Source organism: Boeremia exigua (assembly GCF_020726555.1).
Source record: "Boeremia exigua strain MPI-SDFR-AT-0100 chromosome Unknown C7974scaffold_2, whole genome shotgun sequence".
Lineage (NCBI taxonomy): Eukaryota > Fungi > Ascomycota > Dothideomycetes > Pleosporales > Didymellaceae > Boeremia > Boeremia exigua.
Genome location: NW_025763519.1, coordinates 2159755 through 2185534, shown reverse-complemented (window position 1 = coordinate 2185534; position 25780 = coordinate 2159755). Strand labels below are relative to the sequence as shown.

At 55.0% G+C, this 25780-nt stretch overlaps 8 protein-coding genes across 8 annotated transcripts; 2 read left to right on the top strand and 6 right to left on the bottom strand.

Annotated features, from left to right (window-relative positions):
- Positions 1 to 1839: 1839 nt before the first annotated feature.
- On the bottom strand, positions 1840 to 3775 carry C7974DRAFT_431151 (kinase-like domain-containing protein; the record flags this gene model as incomplete). Its single annotated transcript, XM_046144755.1, has 2 exons — positions 1840 to 3672; positions 3716 to 3775. 2 exons carry the CDS (start codon positions 3773 to 3775, stop codon positions 1840 to 1842), a joined length of 1893 nt encoding a protein of 630 aa, XP_046001775.1.
- Positions 3776 to 6955: 3180 nt separating this feature from the next.
- Positions 6956 to 8922, top strand: C7974DRAFT_301360 (HAD-like domain-containing protein; the record flags this gene model as incomplete). Its single annotated transcript, XM_046137849.1, has 4 exons — positions 6956 to 7019; positions 7705 to 7851; positions 8237 to 8554; positions 8789 to 8922. The coding sequence occupies 4 exons, from the start codon at positions 6956 to 6958 to the stop codon at positions 8920 to 8922; spliced, it is 663 nt and encodes a 220-aa protein (XP_046001774.1).
- A 1018-nt stretch (positions 8923 to 9940) lies between these two features.
- On the bottom strand, positions 9941 to 14504 carry C7974DRAFT_386128 (Rik1-associated factor 1). The gene is made up of 3 exons (XM_046141032.1): positions 14438 to 14504; positions 11276 to 14329; positions 9941 to 11227 (listed from the first exon to the last, which is right to left on the bottom strand). Exons 1-3 carry the CDS (start codon positions 14446 to 14448, stop codon positions 10042 to 10044), a joined length of 4251 nt encoding a protein of 1416 aa, XP_046001773.1. The 5' UTR covers positions 14449 to 14504; the 3' UTR covers positions 9941 to 10041.
- Positions 14505 to 14659: 155 nt separating this feature from the next.
- Positions 14660 to 16387, bottom strand: C7974DRAFT_386126 (amino acid permease-like protein). The gene is made up of 2 exons (XM_046141031.1): positions 15729 to 16387; positions 14660 to 15682 (listed from the first exon to the last, which is right to left on the bottom strand). Exons 1-2 carry the CDS (start codon positions 16274 to 16276, stop codon positions 14761 to 14763), a joined length of 1470 nt encoding a protein of 489 aa, XP_046001772.1. The 5' UTR covers positions 16277 to 16387; the 3' UTR covers positions 14660 to 14760.
- A 1064-nt stretch (positions 16388 to 17451) lies between these two features.
- On the bottom strand, positions 17452 to 20828 carry C7974DRAFT_372654 (uncharacterized protein; the record flags this gene model as incomplete). Its single annotated transcript, XM_046140069.1, has 4 exons — positions 17452 to 18435; positions 18480 to 18946; positions 19068 to 20796; positions 20826 to 20828. 4 exons carry the CDS (start codon positions 20826 to 20828, stop codon positions 17452 to 17454), a joined length of 3183 nt encoding a protein of 1060 aa, XP_046001771.1.
- Positions 20829 to 21437: 609 nt separating this feature from the next.
- Positions 21438 to 23033, top strand: C7974DRAFT_386122 (ras-related protein rab-like protein-11B). Its single transcript, XM_046141030.1, has 5 exons — positions 21438 to 21644; positions 21699 to 21711; positions 21758 to 22147; positions 22216 to 22296; positions 22526 to 23033. Exons 1-5 carry the CDS (start codon positions 21624 to 21626, stop codon positions 22654 to 22656), a joined length of 636 nt encoding a protein of 211 aa, XP_046001770.1. The 5' UTR covers positions 21438 to 21623; the 3' UTR covers positions 22657 to 23033.
- Positions 23034 to 23119: 86 nt separating this feature from the next.
- C7974DRAFT_447540 (uncharacterized protein) lies at positions 23120 to 24236 on the bottom strand (the record flags this gene model as incomplete). Its single annotated transcript, XM_046145639.1, has 1 exon — positions 23120 to 24236. The coding sequence occupies exon 1, from the start codon at positions 23789 to 23791 to the stop codon at positions 23120 to 23122; it is 672 nt and encodes a 223-aa protein (XP_046001769.1). The 5' UTR covers positions 23792 to 24236.
- C7974DRAFT_108376 (uncharacterized protein) lies at positions 24216 to 25642 on the bottom strand. The gene is made up of 4 exons (XM_046134975.1): positions 25399 to 25642; positions 25198 to 25349; positions 24695 to 25141; positions 24216 to 24608 (listed from the first exon to the last, which is right to left on the bottom strand). The coding sequence occupies exons 1-4, from the start codon at positions 25437 to 25439 to the stop codon at positions 24463 to 24465; spliced, it is 786 nt and encodes a 261-aa protein (XP_046001768.1). The 5' UTR covers positions 25440 to 25642; the 3' UTR covers positions 24216 to 24462.
- Between the last annotated feature and the right edge of the window lie 138 nt (positions 25643 to 25780).

Sequence of the window (25780 nt, the reverse complement as noted above, 5' to 3'; positions counted from 1 at the left end):
ACTACACTACGACACTTACGAAATGTTGACACCGATGATCTTGCTCTGGCGCTCCGCCTTCCACATACGTCTCTGACTAACACCGCATGAATGGTTGGTGTAGTAGCTGGGCGGAACGCCTCAGACTGACTGGGCGCTGTCTGTGTCTTTCCTACATTTGTAAACCCAAGCTGGATACTACGTTCGTGGGAATAGGATGTATGCCCCTCGTCTTCTGTGTTGTTTACAAACATAACTCTGGGCCTGATTCGGGTGTATGAATAATTTGATTTCCTGTAGGGCATTGATGTGTAAACAGAATGAGTGAAATTTGACCCTCGATTATTGAAATACTACTCGCTCGCATAGTACAAGCCGTCTTACCATTTACAATTGTCTGGATGTTGAAGCAGCTACCATACCTACAACATCCACCCAACCATGACAAACGTGGAAGAGACACGACAGCACAGCACCCCTCTCGCTCAACACGAGATACCTGCACCCACAAAGTCTCGTTTCATTATGGCACGGCACATCGCCGCCCATCCTCTACCAGACCCCAGCGATCCATCCTGTCACCGAAGCCACCTCTCGAGCCAGGGCAATCGCGGTACCAGCGAGTGTCACTCGCAGCGCACACCGGACATATCGAGTGGAACCTACACACTATCGCACCACGACTCCCCACAATTGCGATCACGATCACGATCACCGTTGTGACTGCAGTTGCAGGCGCAGCGGTGAAGCGGCCAGAGAGACAAGTGACGCGGTCCCTAACCTCCCTGCGCGGTGTTATCAGGCGATGCCTTGTCCGCTAGCAGTGGTCCTGCAATCAACGGCCCGCGATCAGCGCTCAGCTCTCTTTGTTGCGAAACGGAGGACCTGGGTATGAGGGCCGCTTTGTGAGCAGCTGTGAGCTGGACTCTCTCGATTGAGAGTGGAAAATCCACAAATACCACAGAACCATCAAATCCCAAGACTGTACACGAAAACTGTAGACTGTGATATGTAGAGCTTGTTCTTTTGGATATATCTACCTCGTTCACAAAATGTGGTGTTGCACTCACCTCGCGATCGGCCCTCGGCACCCAGCGCTGCATCGTCATCGTGCTAAGGCGGCCACGCTCCCAGCTACACCTTCCCAAATCGTCGCATGCAGCGGCTATCTGATAACAGCGATGACCTCTTCGCCGATCATCATGTGTCGTGCAGTGTACTTCCGTCCAGTAGAGCCACAAGCCTACGCGGCGGCTGAAACCGAGTCGTGGCAGACGTCACGCGGGGCGCCAGGCGGGTCGCGCCTTCCCTCGATGAAGCCTGCAGGAAAGCAAAGGTAGAACATCACGCGGGAGGTTTGAAGACGAGGTTTGAGTGGGTAAATCCCGGATCTGTCGCATGCCCAGGGGAATGCGAGATCTCCGACGGATACGAGTCTTGACTAGCTAATCATCCCTATGAAGAAGTGAAGCAATACAAACAAAACGCCTTCCCAATGCTATGCTAATCGCTCCGTCGTACAGTCTGTCGAATCGCAATTCAGTACAGTCTGCGTCATCCACCAGCTGATGCCAATGCGATACAAAACACCCAGGTAACAAAGGAAAGATACCAAGCGACAAGATAGGGTCGAGAGGACATGATGGTGAGTGGTGTGAAGGGAGAAGAGTACAAGAGTAGAGCGGAGGAAATGGTATCTACAGAGTTACAAACTGGCCGGGTATTGTTGTTGTGGTGTTAATTGGCTCAGGTGGAGTGTTGAATGTCCTAGGACGATAATGTTGTTTTCCAAAAACGTATTTCAAAACAAAAAAGAAAAAGGGATGATGAAGTGTCAAGACTACAAGTGGCGGCAATTGCCTACCACACCCACTCAAGGTCGCCAATGTCGTCGTCCACGATAAGGGGTGGATTGTTGTAATGGCGCCATTCCATGCTCTTGTATTTGTTGTCCACAGCAGGAACCTTGGGAATGTCAGGGACCTTGGGAATATTCTCGTGCTGGCTGGGACCCCAATTGATCGGTCGTCTCCACGTGCCAGTCCGGCTCCGCTTCCGAGCAGAAGGCGGGGATGGCTGAGGTTGCTTGGGCGACTTGGTGGACCTGGAAGGAGTCATAGGCGCAAACTCCTTGGTCGGCGATGGTTGGCCACGGCGACGATCTCCGAGCGCAGCCCACTTGTCCGCGCCGTGCATCTTCTTTGAGGGCGAGTTGCGTGCATGCGCCGAGGTTTGATCCTCTTCGAAGATGAAGCCGGTGTTCTCGCTGACGTGGTCAACCTCTCGGCGCTTTATCGGCGAGCGACCCCTGCTGTTGTGAACAGTGGCAGGGTTCTTGACCTCCGACAAACCACCCCGAGGAGTGGAGACGCCGGAGCCGGCCTCTGAGACAACCTGCTTCGCTGGCTTCTCGGCCTTGAAGCTGTGGAAGTTGTTCTCAAGCTCAGCGATGAACTGCGCGTCATCGTCCTCCTCCTCCCACAGGTCGCTCCAGCTCTTCGAAAACACATCACGCTTCTTACCGAAGACGGATGACATGCTGTTGAAGGGCTTGGCTGGGAGGGAGCCAGAGATAGGCATCGGCTTGGAGCGCGTGAAGTTGATTGGCTCGCGCTCACTGCGTTCGGTGACGTCAATCGACTTGAAAGATAAGCCCAAACCAGAGTCCACAAAAGATACGGCTGAGGCATGCTCGGGCTTGACAGCGTAATCAGAAGCCGGGAACAGGTCGTCAGAGTAGATCTCAGTGTCGGGAATGACCGAGAGCTGACGGAAGTGCTGCGGTGGAGACATGGCGAGAGCCTTAGCCCACGGGAACGAGCCACCCTTATCAAGCGATGGAGTGCTGATAGAGGGGGTGCGGAGGGGTTCGCGGTTGGCGCCAACAGCAAACGGCTCGCGCTGCTCCTCGGTGCAGAACTCGTCGAGAGCCTCGTCATCGGTAGTGAAGGTGATGGCGCGGGCAAGGGCGTCCTTGACGGCATTGATGTCACGCTTCTCTGGGTCGATAGCCAAGCAGTGCCTGAGAACCTCATAGGTATCCTGGGACATGTTGGGGAAGACATCGAACAGGCTCTGGCGGTCGAAAACGAAGTCGGCGTAGAGAGGATCCGAAGACGCTGGGACAGCGAAGGGGTTGCGCTGGAACAGCACGTTGAGCATGCAGATGCCAATAGCCCAGATGTCGGCTTTCGCAGTGGAGTAGCCAGCATTGGTGGGATCATACTGCTCAGGAGCCATGTAACGGTCACTGCCAACAGCAATCTCCCAAGACCAGGCATCAAAAGTAGCAAGACCAAAGTCGCCAAGCTTCATCGAGCCATCCTGGCAAAGGAAAATGTTCTCGGGCTTGATGTCGCGGTGCTGGACGCCCTTGGAGTGGATGAACTCAACGGCGCCCACCAGCTGCATCATGAAGTCGCGAACATGCTCGGTCTCCAGAGGACCCTTGTCAAAGCGAATGGCCTCGTAAAGGTCGCCATTGGAGCAGTACTCCAACACCAAATAGATGTGGTTCTCAGTCTCGAAAGACTGAAGAAGGTTGACAACGTTGGGGTGGCTACCAAGGCGAAGGTGGACGCCAAGCTCTTCAGAACGCTCGTCGACAGCGAATGCAGACGGGCAGTTTACAGCAGCGGAGGGCTTGGTGACAACCTTGATGGCAACAAGTTCATCGGTGACGAGGTCCTTGGCCTGGAAGACCATGCCAAAGGAGCCCTGGTTGAGGGCAGAAAACGGTTTCGTATCGGCCATGGAGTACAACACCTGCCTGGAGCTGATCACGCATGCAATCCATGAGGAAGGATGGGGAAAGATTCAGGAAGCGAAGCAGGAGGAACACGGAGGAGTGTACTCGTAGCTAAGCGCAGCAGGTGAGGGTGACGGTGGGAGCCGTCACGTGAACAGATGAAACAACCAGATAAAGGAAGTTTTGGGGGATCAACGGATCAACGGCCGCTAATCCAAAGACGATACTCTATCGAACTTTTGTATGACCGGAAGCTTCGTAAGAGATAGCAATAAGATGTGTCGCAGTTCGCTCGGGGCAGAACGGGATAAGGACCGCCGAAGATGTCGTAATGTTATAGGCTGTAGTATTCGCTGCGACAGAAAATGGAAGTAACGCGAGTAGTCGAGGGTATGCACAAAGAGCCCGTCGACGGCAACAAACAAGGAAAGTGCTAAGAGATTGTAATGTGCATCTGGCGATATTAATTGGTATGGAGGCCTGGTTCAACAGGCTGGGAGACGGAACAGAGCTGGCGGACTAGGAGTCCAGGAAAGCGAGAACGGAAGGAGGATGAGGTCGCTGCGTAAAGGAGGAGATTCGTTATACGTGGGAGCCGGTCCAGGCAGACAGTAGGTATTGTCTGATGACGCGATTGAAGGGTGAGTCAGGTGCACGGACTCGGAAGCTAGCAGCGGTCTCGGGGGTGTGAGTGCTGAGCGGTTTTCGGCGGAGAAGATGTTCGGGCTTGACGGATGTCGAACGTCTGGTCTGCGAAGCGGAGAGGAGGCGCGGTCTTGAGAGGATGTGTGGTGGTGCCAGAGGCGCTGTCGGTACGTATCGGAAGATCGCCAGACAGTGGACTCTCTATGTTACATCAAATCAAGGACTGCGGCGGCAGGTAGATGGCCGGCTAGATGGACGGGCAGCGCAGCGTGGAGCGTGGGAGAGGAGGACTGTCGCCTGAGGGCGAGGTAGGGATGTTGCGGTTGTTGTCGTGCAGCTGAGCGGTTGCGGAAGGAACGAGTGGAATGCGACGTTCGGACGAGGCAGCAGCGGACAGAGGTAGGTGCGGAGAGAGGATGTAGGGTTGGGCGTGCGGGCAACAACGAGCAGAGTGGGTGATGGTGGTGGTGGTGGTGTCTCAGGACGACATAGGTACGATTAACATGGTGGTGATGGGTAAAGGGGAGCTGGATCGAGGCAGGCTATCCGCCGATATATGGGCGGCCCACGGACTCAGGCTGGCGGTGTCACCCACAACGGCATGGCCAGGCCCAGTTTAACCTGCGCCAGTCGAGAGCAGCTAGCGGCGAGTGCTGCGTGATGCATTGGCAGCACGGCGCCAGGCCGGATCGACGATAGCTCATTCGCCGCTGGTCGTCCGTCAGGGTTCAGGACAGGCTGGCCGGGGCACTGCCAACTTTCTGGCTGCGCGTTGGCTGCGTCCTCAGTGGCTGCTGGCCGGCTTCGAGGGCCTTCGATCTGCTTCCGTGCGCACTCGCCAGCGAGCTTCGTCACTGTCGGGTCGACAGGACAATGCCAACCTCAAGGCCCCGGCTGCGTCGGAGATGGCGTGCAATCAGTCAATTGCGAGGCCCTTGTTTCGAGCCCGCCCCGCTCCTCATGACGAGGCTGCGAGCATTATGACGCCGCCGGACGACGAGCACGCTCTGAAACAGCCTCCCTGCTTCACACGGTCGCTGCTGTGCGTGTGCCAGCAGCTCGACGAGTCTAGCCGCCTGCATCCCGGGCACAGCCTGGCGAATGGCCAAAGCAGGCGCCGGCTGACGACCTCTCATGATCGATGCTCGCACGACAGACGAATGCCACCTGTCCTCTAATTGGGCCCTGATCGGCCCCCGACACCCTCACGAGCGCCTCTGCCTCAACTCTGGAAACCGTTATCATTGCGTTATCGCGATGCTTGCCACTTCAGCGAGGCTGCCAGCACTTCATTGATTGCTGTTATCGCGACACGCTGCATGCAGCCGACCTCTGCTCGCTGCACGCACGACTCAGGGGTGCTCTCCAGACCCTCGCCCCAATTGAGCATGACAACTGTTTCAACCACCGCTGCAGTCCTAGCGCTCGGGTTGCTTTGGTGCGCTTGTGTGTTCCCTCAGGTTCGTTCAGGCATGTCGGCGGGCGGCCGCGCCAAACGACTCGTCTGGGGAAGCTCATGCGTCCTGGACCTCGCCAGGCGCGCGTCCGGAGCATCGTGGCTTCTGCACACTGGCTGCTCCTGTGAGTCTCGACGGAGATGAAACGAATGTCGGTGTACGCAGCCTCGCGCAACACATCGCACGCCTTTCCATCTCACCTGCCGCTTTCTGCTGTTTGTTTTCCGAAGCCGGACTTGCTGACCAGTACCATGGCTCTGTACAGTTGCCCAGGCCCGGGACGTAAGCTTGCGCTGCACTCTACTCGCTGGCTTGCAGTAGAGCAGCACACCAGAGCACACGATTTGCCATCTCGTAGGCGTGCTGTACAGCTGCAGCACCGCTACTGCAGGTTGTATGCAGCCATATTTGCCGTGACCCACCACTCTGTACCTGTTCCTGAGCTCCCTCGCGGCGGTGTGGAGCGATAGCAGCATCCCCCACAGACAACACACCCTCGTCCTGCTATTTCCAGCTCCTGCACCTATGGGAATCTGTGCATTTACTTCAAAGCGGGCCCTGATCCCACGGCATGTCTACGGCATGTGGGTATCTCGCTCATGGGTCTACGGATGCCATCCGTTGATGTGCAGAAACTGGGCAGTTTACTCTGAAGCAGGGTACTCACAGACACATCACTCAGTTTTGACAACACATGATACCAGCTTCACCATGGTGGCATCATTCAGTCGGTGAGTACCTACTTAATGATATCAAATTCTTATAGCCGTGTGATCGCAGCAAGGAAGACAACCTTGGAACGGAGATCGCGCACTGGCACCCTGTTCGCACAGCCAGTTCATGTCACATCTGTAGCGTGCATCTGACCCCCAATTCGTGAAAATTTTCTTACACAGCAACACATGTATGCGGAACAACGCCTGATTCGCCTATTATTTGTTGAATTGCTATACACCACCAATCTCGTCGAGCGTACACCGCTCTGTTTTGACATATCGTGTCTCAGGCAAGTGCACCAACCAGCGCTCCTGCCAGACACACAACATCGGCGAGGGCTTCATCGTTTTACAGCATATTCGCTTCACCGCCATTCACCGCTCCACAATCAATAATAACCACCAACAACATGGCTGCCGCAATTCTCGATCCTGCACGCTGGATGTCGTCTGAGGTCGTGCTACTTGACATTGGTGAGTAACTGCAGCTGCTCGAGTCCTTTGCTGGGGCGAGAACCGCTGCAACCAGCCTTTGCAGCCCCGCGATGCAGACAGCCTCGCTGTGGCGGTCTGGCCGACCCTCGGGTTGTTGCAGAGCGCACAGAGCTGTTACTCACGCTGTTTCGCTGTCCCCGCCCAGCTGTTACCCCAGACTTTTGCTCACGCCACGGTCGCCCCAGCCATCCACGAGTCTCAATTGCGTCCAGCGTCCGCAACGTTACTCAGAACCAGGCTAACCATTCTACTTTCTCGCCGCAGAGGGCACTATCGCGAGTATCTCCTTTGTCAAGGATGTAATGGTAAGATTTCCTTTGTTCCGCTGTCAGACTTCACGCTTTCCTTTCTCGTCTCGAGGGCACGCCAACCCCGCGTTTGGAACGCTTGGTCAAGATCGTCAACAACAAAGACCAGTCGAGATCATAGCGGCCCGCGCTTCCATGCCAGTGGTGTTTTTCGGCAGTTTCCCAAGCCACTCGGATTTCCTTTCGCGTACTCTGACTGCTCTTCCCCATACTGGACCAGCCACCTCTGGGTGATCTTGGACGTTTCCGTCGTTTGTCACGCGACGCACGTTGCTGGGGTGAAGCTCCCCTTTCTGCCACTCGCAGCTCACGATAGCCGCAGTATCCGTATGCCCTTGATCGCCTCAGGAGACTAGCACGCGACTCGTGGTCCGACTCGGACTTCCAAACCCTCATTGCGGGGTTCCCGGCGGAGGCTAAGCAGGACGCCGATTCTCTCCTTGCTCACGTGGAGGATTTGACACGACGAGATGTTAAAGCCGTGTACCTGAAGCAGCTTCAAGGTGGGTGACTAGAGCCGTTGAGTCCTGTGCAACATGTTGGCATGTCCGTTCTGGTCGCTGTCGTACACAGCCTCGGAACCATTGGGGGATCTTCAACTGCGATGTCGCGGTCCTCCAACGTAATCGGGCGATCGAGGACTACTGATTCGGTCCGGGATTGCCACAGATAGCATCATAGCTGCTGCTATCTTCGTAGCAGCGGACCATGTTGGTGCTCGCCTAGTCGTCAGCTGGCGGTGCTCACTATCTGCGAGGACTCTGGCTGTGTACGGCTGCTTGCCATGTTCGAGTTGACACATCTTGCGTCAGATTGCCTAATCCGTCTCCACTACGAGATCAGCACAGAAAACCACGCAAACCCACCGACGAAACTAACAATACGCAGGACACCTTTGGAAGACCGGATTCTCGGAGGGAGACTTGAAGACTCCGCTCTTCGCCGACGTTGTCCCTACGCTCACATCATGGAAGGCCTCGGGACGTACACTCGCCATCTTCTCCTCTGGTAGCGTGCAAGCTCAGCTCCAGTTCTTCTCATACGTCGAGGATGGTGTGACAACTAAAGATGTCAAGCCATTGTTCTCGGCGCATTACGACACGGTGAACGCAGGCCCAAAGCTTGAGAAAGCCTCGTATGAGAAGATCTGCCGCGAGATGGGGGCCGATGTGAAGACAGTCAGCTTCTTGACGGACAACGTGAAAGGTACGATAGCATCCAATCTATCCAAGACCGCCAGCATCCGGTCGATCCTCACAGCCCTACACCCCACGCTGTGCTCCTTCATTGAGGACACATCTGCACCAGCATCCCTTGCCCGCGTGCAATTCTAATTCGAAACATCGGCCAAGCCAGGCCCTTGTTTACCAAAAGCATTTGATTACCGAACCCCGCAGTTCACGCATCGTCATCAAACTCAATTGCTGACTTTATCTGCAGAGGCCGAAGCTGCAGCCGCAGCTGGTGTTTATGCGATCGTAGTCGATCGCCCTGGTAACGCGCCGCTGTCGGACGACGACCGGTCGACATATCCCGTGATCACGCTGCTGACCGATCTGCCCACACTCGCATAGAGAAGCATGAGGACATGCACAAGCACACGAAGAACACTCTGGCGAACATAAAACAACGATACGGCAACACGGCCACACAGGGCCGCACACGTCACAAAGCGCGCCGATGCTCATCAAATCAAGATAGTCACCGCAATGACCATCGTGCACAACATCGCATCTCTCCATCCACATTCCACACGTGTCCGTCTCCACCCCATTACATCACCTCCTCATTCCACTCCCATCTCCCACGCCCCGCCCCGCCCCGTCCAGATGCGCCATTAATCTTGCCACCCAATGTGTAACACGTCGCAGCGCTCCGCTGTCGTTCGAGCCCGCGCGCCCGGCTCCATAGCGGCAACTCGCCGCTGAAACGGACGTTGTTTGATGAGGCGGGGGATCCGCAGGGTGCATACACGGGCGGGTGCGTTGTGCCGGACGCGATGTGCTGTGTGTTGTGCTGTGCTGTGCGGGTAAATAGTAAACAGTCAATAATCAATAATCACTAGTAAATAGAGAACCGTGAGCCATGAACCGTTGATCGTGCATCGTGAGTCGTAAATAGGAGACGCCAAATGAGACACGGGAACCGCACCCGTATGCGCGCACCACGAGCACAACTCTCACAACTCACCCGCTCGCTCGTCCGTCCCTGGCTTGCGCGCAACGCCGTCGCCGCCCGTCCTCGGAGTGCAACAGCGACCGTTGCGTTGCGCGTGCACGACCTCACGCAAGGGCGCCCCCTCGCCCTGCTGCGACACAACAACGCAGCTGCACGGCACCGCTGCAGCTGCCCCTCGGAGTGGCGCTGGCAGGTGTCAGCCAGCCAGGCAGGTAGGTGTCAGGCCGGTAGATCATGTTGCTGCGACAGCGGCGTGAGACACAGCTGGCATGCAGGGGGTGCGAAGGGGGTTTGGGGGGCCAGGGCGGATAGAAGGCTACTACGGGCGGTTTGAGAGTGTAAGGTGCGGTGTGTGTAGGGTGCTTGTATTCGGGTATCATGTGTGTGCAAGAGTATCTAGTCTGTGTGCTACTGTGCTGTCTGCTGCTGTCTGCTGCTGTCTGCTGCTGTCTGCTGCTGTCTGTTCGCCAACGCGTGCTATTGCATCCTACAGTTACAACTCTGCCTCCGCGTAGCTACAGTGGCGGGCTCACAGCCCTGACAATCGCAAGTCCAAAATAGTAATCCGAGAGTGCATTCACCTCGTCGCCAAACGCAGCATCCACATCCTCCAGCCTATCCAGGTACGCGTCCTTGCCAAACCGTTTCAGCGGGGGCACGTCGAGCGCGAGGGGACGCTGGGGTTGCTGTATGCACTCATATCCTAGGGCGCCTTTGTCCCAGACGCCGCCGCAGGCGTCGCATTTGAGCGTTGTGGATGCGGTGAGGGGGCTCGCGGCATGACAGCGGAAACAGGTGAATGAGCAGCGCTCGCAGAGGGCGATGTCTCCTGCATCTGGTGAGGGGATGGCGGGACGGGAGCAAAGGGTGCAGTGCGTTCTGCCGAGTATGGAGCGCGGGGCTTCGTTCAGCCATTGTTGCCGGAGTTCGTCGGGAATGCGGTCGTTGCTGCGCCCGGAGTCACCGGTTTCTTCGAAGGTAGTGGTGTTAAGGCTGGCTTTGCAGGATTGAACAGTACACTGTGGATCGTGGGGCATTGCCATGCTGCGCTGGAAGACATCGGCTTGGTTGCGGAGAAGCTGGGCATCTTCGGCTCTATCGAATGGTCCTTGATAGTTGAATCCTTGAATGACTTGTTGTCTAGGAAGGCCGCTTAGCGGCGCCAGTCGTAGTTGATTCGTGTCGAGCCAGGTGCGTGCTTCTGCGGCAGCAGTGTTGGAAGGTAAGGTATAAGTGCTTTTATCAGTAGCAACTTCCTCGTCGTCTCTGCCCAGATAAGGCTGGTATGTAAACTTGTCGGCATCTTTCAGCGCGATGTCATCTCTACCGACTTCGAGTAGATTCGCAGTACCATTGACTTCACCAATTATCAATTTACTGTAGTCTTCAGTGAAAGCGCCGGACATAATCCCGGATTTGACCGTGATCAAATCTTTCACAAAGACATCTTCTTGGGATTGAGCAACGTCCCAGACCTTGACGACGCCATCTGATGAGCCTGAGTATAGTCTCCTTGCGTTCTGGCCCCACGAGAGGAAGCGAACTCCAGTATCTGTTCGCTCGTGAGGCACGCCGTCTTGCAAGGGCATCAGCGAGCTCCCATGACTCAGGGTGTAGAGTACTTGGTCTGGCCTGCGGAGATCCCAGACGTAGGAACGGCCATCAGTGCACCCTGCTGCAAATAGTTTCTCGTCGTGGGGACTGTTCAGTGTTAGGTTGGTTTACATTGCAGTTTGGGTTAGCACTTACCACCAAACAATGTCGTTCATGTCAAATGCCTTACACTCGAGCTCCAACGGACATGTAAACTTGACGTCGTCCTTCGAAACCTGCACAGATCTAGAGTAGAAGCGCACCACTGAGCGAGTCCCTCTGTTGACATGACCATTTGCAACACATCCCACAGCAAAGAGTCCTTGATATCTCGGCGTTGGATTGAAGGTCACGTCGAAGACGTTGCGGCTGGAGCCATGGACTACTAGAGCCGCCTGAGTGTTCACATCCCATAGACAGATGTCACCTGACGTGTGCATATGATTGTCTTCGCGCATGTTGGCACCAAATCCTGCAAGCAGAAGTGTACCAGTTGGATCAAACTTGAGAGCGGTCGCAGACATGTTGAGATCGGGACGGCTCAAAGCCTTCGCAGAGGCAAAATCTGTGACATCATGTTCCCAACTTTCTTCATGGACAGTGTCCTCGTCAAAGAAGACAAGCTTGATCGAGTTTTCGACCGTTCCTCTCGTCGCAGTGGCAAAAATCCCGTCGAAGCGTGGATTTACTGCAAGAACGTCTACAGGTGCACAGTGCTGTAGCTGGCGCGCCATTTGTGGCTGTCTAGAGCCACCTGTCACGCTCCAAATGCAGACAGTCTTGTCGTAGCCAGCAGAGTACATTAAGTCTCCGGATGGCGAGAAGGCCACAGAACTGACGGTCGTATAGAGCTTGGGATCTTGCGACACATACATAGCATGTGTTGAATTAGCACCAGCTTCTGTCCTGGGGCGCGCTTCACAATGTTCTCCAAGCTCGTGGATGTGACCATTCACAGTATCACCGTACATAAGCACGTTCGGTCGATTGTACTGCATAGAGTCTGAATCGGTAACCGCAACGGCGCCTGCCGCGAAATATTGCCCATTAGGAGACCAGGCAACAGTGTGGATGTCGCTCGATGCTCCAGTCCAGGTGGATTCGGGTCCCATGGTATCTATTAGCTGGTTCTTCAATCGATACGTCAAAGGTGTCGACGCGGTTTGCCAGCCTCTTTTTGCTCGTAGACCAAGCTCACGGCTACGAACAATGGACGATACCGAAGGGTTATCCTGGATACTGCTCAGCCTCGTGCTCTTCCTGATGAGCGCGAGGCGCTGTACACGCGGTTTATCCGACACCATGCCTGTAGCAGCATCTTCAAGGAAAGCAGCTATACTCTGAGAATCACGAGCTCGAAGGTGTCGCCCTATCTCATAAGCTAGCATTTGCAGCTTTGGTGACGAAGCATTCCTGAGAGCTGCCCGTAGATGCCTCTGGTACGTATTATGTCGAATCTGACGTCCCGACGGTCTGATCAGATCCGCAACGATCTTTTCTACTATTTCTAGCTCAGCTGAACTGAAGTCCACGTGCAAAACAGTGCCTTGCCAGTCCTGTGTGCTTTGCTGGACCCATATATGCTCTTGGGAATCATTGCGCATTGCAGAACGTTGGGCCGAAGACAAGTACGGCATACTCTTTGGCCGGCCATTTCGTAAACCTTTCTGCACGCTCAAACCAAGTCTTGCGTTCTCGTGGATGTCCACTCTTAAAGGCCTGAAAAAGGTTGCAAGCCCTGCGCCCGGTGTTACAACAGTCCTGTCGGTTGGCGACGCTGAGCGCGTGGATGCTGCCATGCTTGGACTGTGGCTCCGACTGACATTCTCTTTGACGTCTTCTTCAAATCCGTTTCCTACGGGTTTTAACTTTGGTAATTTGTAGTTCACAGGAGGAGCACGGCGCGTCCTCTGTCTTTGGCGCCCCGAATCAGTTCCAGAGTCGTCATCCCTGATCTGCTGTACAGGACGTGCCCTATCCGCAGTAATATCGCGTGGCCCTCTGCTTGCGCTTAAGTTAGTAACCTCGTTGCGTACTCTAGGCCCTTCGGTATTTGCATGCACAGATTTCCAGTTAATCGTAGCTTCTGCTGCGAATCTAGGTGGGAGGCTCAGTGTTGGTGGGTCTTGCGTACGGTCACGCTTGTTAATTGTTGTCGAGTAACGTGACTGTAGTTGGCTGTACGTCCGCCCCGGAATATCCTTCGTGAATTCTTTTGTGATATCTGTCCATTTCAGTTTTTTCACCTCTTTCAGGAAGATGAGCAGATGATCGAATCTCTCAGTAGCACTGGCCACCTGCGGCGGACGGTGGTCCAGGTCTGGAGCTGGTGTCGGAGTCGGTCGTGATGATGTTGGTTGTATCGATGTTTCGCGTGTCGATACTTGCTGGGATACTGGCCGTCGTTGTGGAATATCGGAGATCACACTGTCTCCACCACTTTCATCATCAGAACCTGCAACTCTTGGCGGTCGAAACGATAGTGGTAACTGACGCACTGGTACCGCAGCTGTAGACTCTTTCACACAAGGTAACGGCTGCTGAACATGCTCGATCATGTCATCCTCTGTATCTGAATCGACGAATATGGGTATGACGCTCTTACGTGGCATTGCGCGAGAACTCGGACTGGGACTAGGAACGCCTGTAACTGTGTCGTTTTGTGGTGTATTGCTCATAAGGAATGGGCGAGCAGCTGGCGCAGGAATGTGGTCATAGGCAAAAGTACCCAAGGGCTTCAGCGCTGAGTTCATGTAATGTACTGACGGTACCCCTTTCATTGTACTGAGTTTCACACCCAGATTTGAGTTGTGAAATGTCTTTGGAGTACTCCTTGCTGGTGTAGCAGTGCTCGCACCACGCCTGACATCTTGTTTCTTGGTGCCGTGCGCCAATAGCTGCGTTCTTGGACCCTCACCACGTTGTGGGGTAGCTGCTGATAGCTTCCTCCTCTTTAGGTCGTGCTCCACTTCTTTTAACCGATCGTAGGTTCTTTGCTTCGTGTGTTGTGTGTTGGCGTGGCCATTCGAGGTAGGAGCGATGCGCCCAGAGGCCGGGACCGCCGATGGTCTACTCGAGCTTGCAGTGGGTGGAATTCGCGCTGCAGCCGCTGCGGTCATGGCGGCAATATGTGAGGGGCCAACGCTACCATCATCGCTGTCAGATTCGGAGTAGGTCAGATCCACGACTTCTGAGACCCTGCTCTTGTTGCTGTGATTGTTAGTAGCTGCAGCACAAACAACGAGAATCAGTGAGTTTCGCCGTCACTCGGACAGCGTCGATATGACAAAAGTAGTGAGAGGGAATGCACGAACTTACCTCAGAGCCATCAGAGGCAGACGAGCGTCGCGTCTACGCAATGACGAGTTGTCGCGTCGGACCGAACTGTCGTTTGACGAACCGCGTCGCTGGTGGCCACTAGCGCGTTGAGGTACCGCGCGGAGCCTCATTCACCAAGACTTTATATCGCCCCACACCAGGGTAAGTCATTATTGTTAATTATATCAAGAAGCCGATGCATGACGAGATAAATCACAATGACTAAATATAGTCAAGATTCAGCACGAAATGCTCGACAAGTTGGATTAATGGTGTTAACGACGTTAATTAAAACTATTTGGCACCTCGCATATTACAAAAACCTACAGCTTCTCGCCTTTGGCCTCTACGTCTCCGTTTCTCTCATGCTGACTGTCCGTCACTGCCAAACCAGCAACAGCAATCTCCTCGCCAGGAGCAACATCCTGCGGCACCGGTGGGCCTGTGAAGTCTTTCCTTCCTCGAATCAGGTACCAGACCAAACTGATAAGCGCAAATCCAGCAAACACCACACTGGCGTAGTTCATCGTCTCCGCCGCGACTGGCAGACTGACAGGCATGCAGAACAGCACCAGAGCAAGGCAGATCCAAACGACCATGGCAACGTTGATTGCATACCCAAAGCGGCCGAGCGAGAACGACGAGTTCTTGACCGCCTGGCGACCACGGATGACAGAAATCAGGATCGGCATGCCGTAGCTAGCAGAAAGACAGATTGTGGCGACGCCGGTGAACGAGTTGAATGCCGCAGATGAGCCGAAGAAGATGAGCCCAAGCAGGCAGTCGACGCCGGTGGACAGCCCGAGCGCGGCGAGCGGTATGTCGTATCTCTTCGAAACCCTCTTCCACAGCCTGGATCCAGGAATTGCGCCGTCGCGAGCGAAGGCGTATGTGCACCTCGACGCCGCCGTGAGCGCGCCGATTCCGGCAAAGAACAAGATGCCCAGGATCAGGAAGAGCAGTCCGAAACCTCCAGCAGCTGAGCCGGTGACAGTCTTGAAAAGGAGACCGATCGGCTGTCCGTTGGCGACTTCAAGAAGGAGCTGTACGTCGGGCAAGACGAAGAGGATCGGGATGAGATAAATCACACCGGTCACGCCAGCGGCGGCAACGGAGAGGACGATGGCCTTGGGAACTTCGCGCTCGGGGTTCTGCACTTCCTCGCACATCGATGCCACCATGCCGTATCCAGTAAGCACGTACGCGCCCTGCAACAGCCCGACGAAGAACGCCCACCCAGCTGGCCTGAAAGGTGTTAGCTTTGTCTGCTGATAGATTCAATCTTACTCACCAGCCACTTGCACTCGCATCGTAGTGCGTGAACACAAAGTCCGCATCGCGCTTGACATCCGCCATAGTCAACAGCGTAATCATAATGATAATTACACTGCTCGCGGTCCAGTAAATACAGATCTTGTTAATAAGATCGAGATACTTCGCCGCGAACACATTAACCGCCATACAGATCAACATAACAGCCCAGAACATAAGCACCGTCTGCCACTGGTTGGGCACAAAGTCTTCGTTCCACAGCGTGATAGCGCTGAGAATCAGCTGCCCGCCGCTGAAATTGATGCTCAGCGTGACCGTCCAGTTACCGACCAGGGTCAGCCAGCCTGTCACCCACGAGGTGATGGGCGCCCATTCGCGCGTCGACAGCATTGCGGACCAGTAGTACACGCCGCCCGCGGTGGGATACACGGCGCAGATTTCGGCCAGCGAGGCCGCGATGCAGAGCGAGATGAGGGAGACAAGGCACCAGCCCCAGAGAATGGTGACCGATTGGCCGTCGGTGAGGGTGATGTACATAGTCGTCGATAGACCGAAGGGAACGGCCATAATAGCGAAGGAGCTGAGCACCGTTAGTCACACTTCTTGTCTCCAGTTCTGCCCTGCGCAGCCGCTGCATCAGGAAGGATAGACTCACAGTCCCAGCACACTCAACATACTCAGATTCCTAGGCAGCTCACTCGCATACCCCATCTTCGCGAGCGCCGCATCCGCACTGGCATCCTTACTCGCGCTGGCAACCGAGCCCTTGCGCCCCGCCCCCGTCTGGGTGATACTGGCACTCCTCTTGCCCTCCATATCTCTTCTCGAGTATGACTCTTTCAAATTTCCAATATCTCTTGTCGAACAATGTTGTCGTCACTAGCGGACCCGTGGCGCGCTAAGACACCGATACCAAAAACGTAAAATCCAACACACGCAGCGTCAAGAACGAAAGAGCGACAAAGCACCCTCCGCACGTGGGACCCGCGCGCCCTAAGTACCACCCACTTACCCACAGCGCGACGAAAAGCCACCGCGCCCGTGCCCGTGCCCGTGCTGCGGGGAACCCGTGCGATGCGCTCGCAGCTCGCGTGCCGGCCGCGTCTGAATCAGCGGCGCGCCGCTGAAGCCCCGATGTGGAGTGCGCCGCGCAGGTTCGAGATTGGTCGCTCGCCACGCTGGACCATGCAAACGACGCTTAACGCCGTGCGCACGCGACAATGGCGTGTAACCAGACCCTATGTACAGATCCTACGGTCCCTACAGTAGGGCGCTGCGAGACGCATGCAGGGTGCGCATCAAAGCTTCGATAGCATCGGGGACGGACGGGTGCAGCTTGTCAGGGTGTAAGAGATGTCAGCCAAGATAAGATGAGGGTCTAAGAAGTGATTGGGCACGATACGGCGCCGTTGTCAAATTGGCGATGTCACCGAGAAAGTGGGAAAGCCAGTGCGTCATCCGAGGCGCCGCTGGGCTGGGGCCGGAGTGCGGCGATTTGTCGGATGGGGGGACTTCGTATCTGTTTACCTATCATGGAGTATGACTGAGGAGAGATAGCCACGACGCTGGTCATTGTGAAAGATTGCGGGTTCATCGGATCATGTAATAGGGGTCATGGTGCTGTGATTATTGACTACGCTGCCAAAAGGCTTTGGGGTATCTCTATAGGACTTGCAACTCCTCTGCACTGCACAACAGCACGAACGCCTGGAACAGATCCCATATTCATGATAATGTCCTAGCTAGTAGGCCGTGTGCTCAACTTCATGTATCTCTTTCGTAGGCGAAAACTCCATAGGCGCATCGCCCAATTCCCCCTCTTCAAGCCCATCCTGCTCAGTACCCTCCTTTGGTCCCATGGCCCAGTCCAGGAAGTCAAACAAGCTGTCTTTGCTTGCTTTGCTAAATTCGTTGCAACACTGCTCTGGCGTTATGACATCAGCGATGTTGTGTATGCTCGCCTTCCACTGCTGCGCGCACGCCGCTTCAGGTTCCGTATGCACAACGTAAAACTGGCGGTAGGCGCGTCGCATGTCGGTAGCCTGCATAGCTGCATAGTATCCAATCATGTGGGTGTTTGCGTCTTCCCGGCTATGAGCTCGGCGGTTGAAATAGTCGAGGGTTGGGTCTTCGGCTATCTCACGACGTTCGGAGAGTATGGGGTATTTGTCTTGGACAGGGCTGAGCGGTTCGGCAGGGTGATCTTGCTCAATGTAGTTTGTTGAGGTGAGCAGCTGATACAGCTCGAAGCGACTATAAGAACAGTCAGCAAAGGCAACAGGTACCAGAGGATTCGAATAAACTCGCCATAGATGGTCAGGATTTCCCGCTGCTAGCTCTTCCGCATTCTCTGCACATGCTTCGTACAGATACTCCATCAATTCAGGGCGAACGCAAAGTCGCCATAGTAAGCACGCGTCATCTACCTCTTGCCACCACGAGACAGGTCCATCCCGGCTGCGCAACTGCTCGATTTTGGCGAAGAAGAGCTTGGTGATACGTAGTGCTAGCTGCGGCTCTTTCTCGAAGACATCGTCGGTGATGTAAATGAAGCCACCATGAGGGAATACGCCGATGCGATCATGTTGCAGCTCAGGTGGAGTTTGATCAACACCATTGTCGAACGAAGCTGGTGGTTGCAGTCCAACAGACCACACACGTACCCGCTCCTTGAGCACGTCACCAAAACCAGGAAGGTCGATGTAGTGGTCGAAATCTGGATGCACCTGCTAGTGTTAGTACGTGAAAGCTACCTCGTCACTGAACATACAATTATGACGCCAGACTTGTACTCAGCCACATCTTCTCGAAACTGACCCCATGCCCCGTCATACCAAAGGTTAGCGACTTTGACACCATGCATCAATAGCCAACGCGTAATCAGCTCGATTTCTTCTTCATGTTCCTCGGGGTGGTACAGCATCATTGCATGTCTCTCCAGCGTACTGTTATCGCCTGGTACACCGGAGTTGAACATCTCAACAATGTCTAGATTCCAAAACCTCTCGATTCTGCTTCTGAGCTGAGATGATGGTGTTATAGCGGTCGCTGTCTCTTCGTGTGAGGCAACCTGCAACGCAAGTGGGCTGCGCACGTGTTGCCGATCGAAAACCTGAACCACATCGCTTGATATATCTGTGGGCGAGCGGTCGTGGTTGTCGTCGACGGAACGTGAGGACACCGTTTGTGTAGAGGGTTTACTTAGGCCCTTCTGGATCTGAGATGCCTCTGTTGGGTCTGTACATGAAGTCAGCTGGAGATCTATAGCCTTCTCGTTGATATCTTCTCTGGCTGTGCTCTTTTGCAAAGGCCACATGGTCGGGTGTAACGGGACGAACATGACTCAGAAGACACCTACCATATTTACGGAATTGAGGCATCCTTCTTGGATCGATGCGCTCGGGCTTCGGATGGTTCCCTTGCCCAAAAGGCTTGATCCATCCAGTGTTATTGTGTGCGAAGCTGCAGTTTGCCGCAGATTTTGCGCAACCCCCTGGACCATTTAGCCAGAAGTAACATGTTAGCGACTTGTTGTCGATTGGTGCAACGTTCTGAGATGCAGGCTTTGAGGTATCGAGTGAACTTCTGTGGGACTGGTCACGTGGCAACTGTTCAGGGCTTATTCGTTCTGCTGGGACCTTGGGGTCCGACTTCGGATGCGCCCAACCGGTATTCCAGTGAGCGTATTTGCAATCTCCCTCCGACTTATTGCATCCGCGAGGATCTCTCAGCCAGAACAAACATGTGATAGGGGGATCTTGATGCTTGGGCATGAGCCAGGATGGGCCATCTCGCGCGGCTGGAACAGCCGACTCGGGAGGCATATGTTCGAATCGGACTGGGGCTCCATTGAGCTCTGCCCACCCTGTGTCTTCGTGTGCATACAAACACTGTTCTGCAGTTTTCTTACAGCGCCGTCCATGGTACCAGAACGAGCATGTGATAGGCGGTCTTCGGTACTTTTGGGGTACTCGTCCTTCGTAATCACCCATCATATATGGTTTTCCTTGTGGGTCGACCGTTCGATGCATGAATTTACAGTCCTGTTGGCCATAAGGACATGTTGAACTGTACCAATGAAAGCAAATCATTGGCACCTTATGGATCTCCCAATCCGCGAGAGGGGTTGGCTCGTCTGTAAGCCCGCGACGTCGTTGGTCGTCTTGATCTGTGTCTTGAATGCGACGGCCTGCTGTCTCACGGCGTCCGTAAAGATTGTCAGTTGGTCGTGACGCTACCGCTCTTGGTAACGTAGGAGGCGGTCCATTCATAAAGGTAAGTGCGCTGAAGTCAGGTATGCCCTCAGTACGAGATTTTTTATTTGCAAGACCTCTGTACTTTAGTTTGCGGTACTGCTGTGAGGTCGAAAACTCCCTCCTTTGTTTCTCCAAAGGCTGATCGATGAAATTGATCGCGCGCGAAGTCTGCTTTGGCGGTGCAGTTCTGATAGCACGATTCACGGTCGTTTTGGAGGGCGCGCCGTTTGTAGTTTTGGAGGTGAGAGATCTTCCAGTCACGACGTGACCCTCTGTAGATATCGTGGATGACTTCGAATGCTGCTTCAGCTTCTCGCGGCCCAACGATGCCTTCAGCTTCGTAGCGGGTGCAACAACCCCCAGCTTCTTCGTTGGCAGCCTGGGGCTGTCCTTCGACTTTTCGACTGCGCTCCGACGTTCATCAGATGGAGCTTCCTTTCTCCGCTCTCCGCTCAATGGCACATCATTGAGCTTCTCTGAATCTGAAGGAGTATCCTCTTCAGAGGAAGACTGCTGTAGAGGTGGTCTACGCTCGACAGGAGATTGTCGTGTGGGTGCGGGCTTGTTTACTCTCGAAGGCGAGATGGATGGCCTGCAATCCCCTACAAACAAAGAAGATGCTGCTCGTCTTGAGGCCAAGCGCTCGTCGTCGCTGCTGTCACTATCAGGGACGACTGTACGGCTCCGTCGCTGCAGTTGTCGGCGTAGCTTCTCACGCTTTGCAAGTCTAAGTTCTTTGACGGCATCTGCTTTTTCTCGTGCCTCCTCGTAAGCCTTTATGTTCTTGTCGATTTCGCGTTGAAGGGCTTCCTTTCCAAGCTCCTGCTTGAGCTGCTCCCACGTTGCAATGAGATTAGTACCATCCAAATTTGCAGGAGGTTCCCATGTGCCTAATGTTGGTCAATATATATCATCAGGGCGTAGAAAATGGGCGCATTGAGCCCACTGTAGTCAGGTCAGACGACTCAAGAAATCTTACATCTGATTTCTCCGTCAGTTCTGGGACGTCTGTACGAGACTCGAAGGCTTACTCGTTTAGTGGATAGTCAGTCCAGCTTATCAGGTAGCAATGCTTCTTTGTACTATCCTCGGCTATAATACAGTCCGTATTGTATTCACCACCTTCTGCGTCGTCTGTAGAAGTCACAGACACATTGTCAGTGTCGTAGTCTTGGACGAGGTCGTGCCCTTTGGACACAACTTCGCGCAAGTCGTGTAGGGCAGACATGTTGATTGGCTAGAAGTTGAACCTTCAACTGGTGACGTTGAGCGCCTCTGCAGCGCCCAACGCTCGCCTGGAGGAGCCGAAAGCGACAGCGACCCGTCTGCGCGTCGCACAAGTGACCGTTCGAGCGACTGAAACAGTCGAGTTAGAAGATCGCCCCGATGCCGCAACGGGAGAGCTCCAGCTGCTCTGAGGTAGACTAGGCTGGCACGAAGCTTAGCGCGTCTTGGCACCTGCCGCAGCGTCTCCACGCATTGCTTTGTCGAGGCAGGAGGCAGCCAAATCACCACTCACCAACTGCGTCAAGGCACTGTGACCGCCTCCCCCGCCCGTACCACAGCACATCGCCGGCTTCCACAGCAACTCGCCTAGCGCCAACTTTCGAGCGCCCTTCCCCACAGCGCACTCCCCCTTCCCCCCGCCCGCCGCAGCCATGGCGAACGACGAATATGACGTGAGTCCCCTGTGCGACGTGTGCGCCGCTGGACGCCCGTACTGACAGACGCAGTTCCTCTTCAAGGGTACACGCCCCACCGCTGTGTGTGTTGCCCCGCTAATGCCCAGCAGTGGTTCTCATCGGAGACTCAGGTGTCGGTAAATCCAACCTGTTGAGCAGATTCACCCGCAACGAGTTCAACCTCGACTCCAAGTCGACCATCGGCGTCGAGTTTGCGACCCGGTCCATCCAGGTGGACGCCAAGACGATCAAGGCGCAGATTTGGGACACAGCCGGCCAGGAGCGCTACCGCGCCATCACATCGGCTTACTACCGCGGCGCTGTTGGCGCGCTGCTGGTCTACGACATCAGCAAGCACCAGACCTACGAGAACGTCACAAGGTGGCTGAAGGAGCTGCGCGACCACGCCGACTCGAACATCGTCATCATGCTGGTCGGAAACAAGAGCGATTTGAGGCATCTGCGGGCAGTGCCCACCGAGGAGGCCAAGCAGTTTGCGAGTAGGTGCCCCTGATTCGCGCCACGGCCTTGTATGGTTTTGTATGGCTGCTAACACCGTCCCTTACAGGCGAGAACAACCTGTCTTTCATCGAGACGTCTGCCTTGGACGCCAGCAACGTCGAGCTTGCCTTCCAGAACATTCTCACAGGTACGCGCCCCGGCTCTCCAAACTTCCCCAGTTTTCCCCAGAATCCCTTCTGTATAGCGCCATGGTGGACAAACACAGCTGGCATGAGAACAGGTGGCGCGGTTGTCACTTCTTGCAGATACGAGCACACCGCCACTTTCGTTCCCCGCTACCCCTCATACTGCGCCGCTTCGTGCTAGCATGAGAACAAATACAGAAAGCGATATGAGATCAGAACTGACACACACAGAAATCTACCGCATTGTCTCCAGCAAGGCACTCGACCAGGGCGAGGGCGGCCCGAACGTCCTCGTCGGTGAGCGCAAGGTTCTCGAGATCAGCAAGTCGGCCGACGCAGAGCAGAAGAAGGGATGCTGCTAGACGAATACACATGTGCGCCACACGACGTACTGCGCTTGCGTCTCACGCACCCGATAGCGCGTACCACCGCAGTGCGCTGCGTTGACGACCAGATACGCCTGTCATGTGCAAATGTCTACGAGTCATGTCAAGTTTCACGGCGTCCAGGATGTCTCATTTGGTCGATTACCCTCTTTCAACATCTGCTGTCCGTTACTGCTTCCATTGCAGGCGCTTGGCTGTGCTGGTCGAGCCGGCCTAGAGGTCTGTGTCTTGGTTTCCTGCATGTTGATGGGTCTTTTTCTTTTAGTTGAGGGCGGTAATGTAACTATGCTGCTGTGCCAATACAATGCAGCGTATATCCAATTGTCATAATGGCATCTCCGTACTCTCTGACCACGCGCCGTGCTCTTGATAACTTCTGAGTTTCTTGGTCTCCTACAAGATCACCATTCATGCGCCTATCCCCTCGGGACTTCCCACCTCAGAACTCCCGGAACCCCTTCCCCCCACTAACCATATCATTGCTCATCTTCTGCACCTCCTCACTATTCTTCACCCATGCCTCCCTCGCATCCACCCACGCCTGCGTCCCAAACTTCCTCTCACACCACTCCAACACCCTCCCCAACTCCGCCCTGATCCTCTCAACCAACTCCCCCTCTTCACCCCCCTTCCTCCCCCCCTTCCTCCACGCCTCAACCCCATCAATCAACTCCATCCCCCCCTCCCCCTCCCCATAAACCCACTCCAATAACCCGCCCTCCCCCGGTCCTGCACACTTCTCCCTAACCCCCTCCTCCAGCCTCTCCCCCTCGCCCCTCTTCTTCGGCACCCACCCCCCACAAATATCCCCCACATCCCCGAACCACGCTCGCGCATTGCCCATATCGCCCTCACACCGGTGCAGGATGCCGTGCAGCAGCATGCCCTCCACTGCGGGCGGGGCCTGCATGTGGCGCACGAGGAAATGGGCTGAGGGCAGGTCGTGGTTGAGGATGTGCAGGGCGGATTCTAGGGCGGGGTGCAGGGAGAGGGCGGCGATTTGGGGGGTTAGAGAGGGAGAGAGGGGTTTGGATGGGGGAAGGGCGAGGGAGGTGGTTGCTAGCAGGTGGGTTTTGATGGAGGTGTATGTTTGGGGGGTTTTGTCTGGCATGGTGGAGGGTTGGGGCTGGGTTGGATTGCGAGGGCCGCGAGGTGGTGGTTGGTTTGGTTTGTTCTGTTCAGGGTGTGTTCTGTTCGAGACGGCTTCTGTTCGTTTTCTTGCGGGCTGTTTGGTAGGGAATCTACAGATAATCAGAGTCTATGGGACAGTGAATCGCTACTTCATGTGACGTTCATGACTCTGCTGTGTTGCCGACGTCATGACATACCCTAACTAGTCTACCTTTCGCAGACCCGCAATCCGGGGTACGCTAAATTGATGTTCACACAAGCTTTTCCTCCCATAGTGCAGCGCGGCATGACAAAGAACTCGTGCTGGCATTTGTGAGGACGTGTTCCTCTACAATCGTTCAACGGAAATGAAGGTAGATTTAGCATGCAGAGGGGTTCATTGTAGAAGTCATAACATTCAATTTAGCTTGGATCGCAGATCCACGCTGGTGTCGATATATACCAAGCCAAAGCCATAGCCGCTTTTCCAAAAACTACTGGTACAACAAGTCGTACGTGCGTGCAGTCGCCAAACGCCGGAAAATAATAGGTCAAGTCGTCCGCCGCGAAGCTGGTGTTGCTTCGATCACGACGTCTCGCCTGATTAAAGTTGAGGGCTGTCAGGTGTGACAGGAGTGGAAGTCTGAATGAGAGTATTCAAAAAGCACAGGTTTACGCCTTGGCGCCAGAGTTGTCCTTCTCCGCCTTCTTCTCATTCTGAGCCGACTCCTGCTTCGACTTCTTCTCGGGGTGCTCGCGCTTGGCCTCGATGTGGGCATTGCGCTCCTTCAGACGCTCCTCTTCGGCCTCGACCATTTCTGTAATCGTGTGTCAGCACTTGGTCATACTGGTGTCGCGTTGGACGGTGTGCAGCGTGACAAAGCATCGCGTGATCTGAACGTACCTCTCCACTGGTCCTCGCCGGCATATCGCTCGTGGTGGATGCGCTTCTCGATGATGTGCTTGTGTGTTGGGTCGTTCGGGTCGAGCACCTTGATTGTCTCCCACCTGCCCTGGCCCTTGGCTGCGTCGGCGCCCTCAATCGCAAAGCTGCCAAGCAGCGCGGCCAGCGTGCCGCCTTGCGCATACATACGCGCCTGGACAAGCTTCTGCGAGCCGCTGAGGTATGGGTTACGGTTGACCATTGTCCACGAGCCGGCCATGGAGGCGACCCAGAAGCCGAACAGGAGGGGGTAGCGGTTCTCGGTGGCCCAGGCCTTGGAGCGCTCGAAGATGGTCTTATTTTGTTCGAGGAGCGCTGCACGATTGCGCTCGCGCTCGATTTCGGCTTTCTTTTCGGGGTTGTTATCAATGTCGTATTGCGCGGAGGCGCGGTCTGCGGCGATAACAGCTGTGACGTATCAGTACGAGGACGCAGCTTTCGTTGACCTATGGGGTACCACATACCAATGAATGTTGCTGAGGATGTGACGAGGAAGACGCGGAAGGGCAGGGTGAGCGCTCTGAAGGATGCGTATCTTCTGCTCGCGCCAACCACAGCTGCGGTTCCAACTACTCCACCGATTATACCACCGATTGATCCGCCCTTAACTGAGGCACTTCGACTGATTAGCAGTTTCTCTAAAGATCTGCCACACACAGACTCACTTGTAATGCGCCTGCTCCTGCTCTGGCGTGAGGACCTTCATCTTGCGTTAAGCTTCTTCTGAACTCGAAATCGAATGTAGCGTTCGTGTCTGGCGAGGAAGGCGTGGGTAGATATGCAGCACACAGAAAGTTGAGTGAGTTATGGTATGAGTCCAGCAGTGGAGAACGGGCGCACGCAATGCTTATAAAAAGATAATGCTGCGCTCAAACTTACTCCATGGTGACGTCGCCGACTGTCCGGCAACTTAGCGCGCCTTCCGGCAGGCCCTGCCACTGCCGCCGCCATCTGTCAGGCAGCGCATCGAACCACCGTGCCCTGATCGAGGGCGCGCCAGATCCTTCTTTCTCCGCTCCCCATAGCCAACTGGACGGCCTGTGATAG

What these genes read in the sequence shown, in the direction of transcription:
- C7974DRAFT_386128 (XM_046141032.1), bottom strand. An exon ending in ATGAACGACATTGTTTGGTG is followed by an intron (nt 11,228 to 11,275) that starts GTAAGTGCTAAC and finishes AACACTGAACAG; the next exon opens with TCCCCACGACGAGAAACTAT.
- C7974DRAFT_386122 (XM_046141030.1), top strand. Translation starts at nt 21,624, where the DNA reads ATGGCGAACGACGAATATGAC. An exon ending in GGAGGCCAAGCAGTTTGCGA is followed by an intron (nt 22,148 to 22,215) that starts GTAGGTGCCCCT and finishes CGTCCCTTACAG; the next exon opens with GCGAGAACAACCTGTCTTTC. An exon ending in CTTCCAGAACATTCTCACAG is followed by an intron (nt 22,297 to 22,525) that starts GTACGCGCCCCG and finishes TGACACACACAG; the next exon opens with AAATCTACCGCATTGTCTCC.
- C7974DRAFT_386126 (XM_046141031.1), bottom strand. Translation starts at nt 16,276, where the DNA reads ATGGCCGTTCCCTTCGGTCTATCGACGACTATGTACATCACCCTCACC. An exon ending in GATGCGAGTGCAAGTGGCTG is followed by an intron (nt 15,683 to 15,728) that starts GTGAGTAAGATT and finishes AACACCTTTCAG; the next exon opens with GCCAGCTGGGTGGGCGTTCT.
- C7974DRAFT_108376 (XM_046134975.1), bottom strand. Translation starts at nt 25,439, where the DNA reads ATGAAGGTCCTCACGCCAGAGCAGGAGCAGGCGCATTACAA. An exon ending in ATCCTCAGCAACATTCATTG is followed by an intron (nt 25,142 to 25,197) that starts GTATGTGGTACC and finishes GATACGTCACAG; the next exon opens with CTGTTATCGCCGCAGACCGC. An exon ending in CGGCGAGGACCAGTGGAGAG is followed by an intron (nt 24,609 to 24,694) that starts GTACGTTCAGAT and finishes ACACGATTACAG; the next exon opens with AAATGGTCGAGGCCGAAGAG.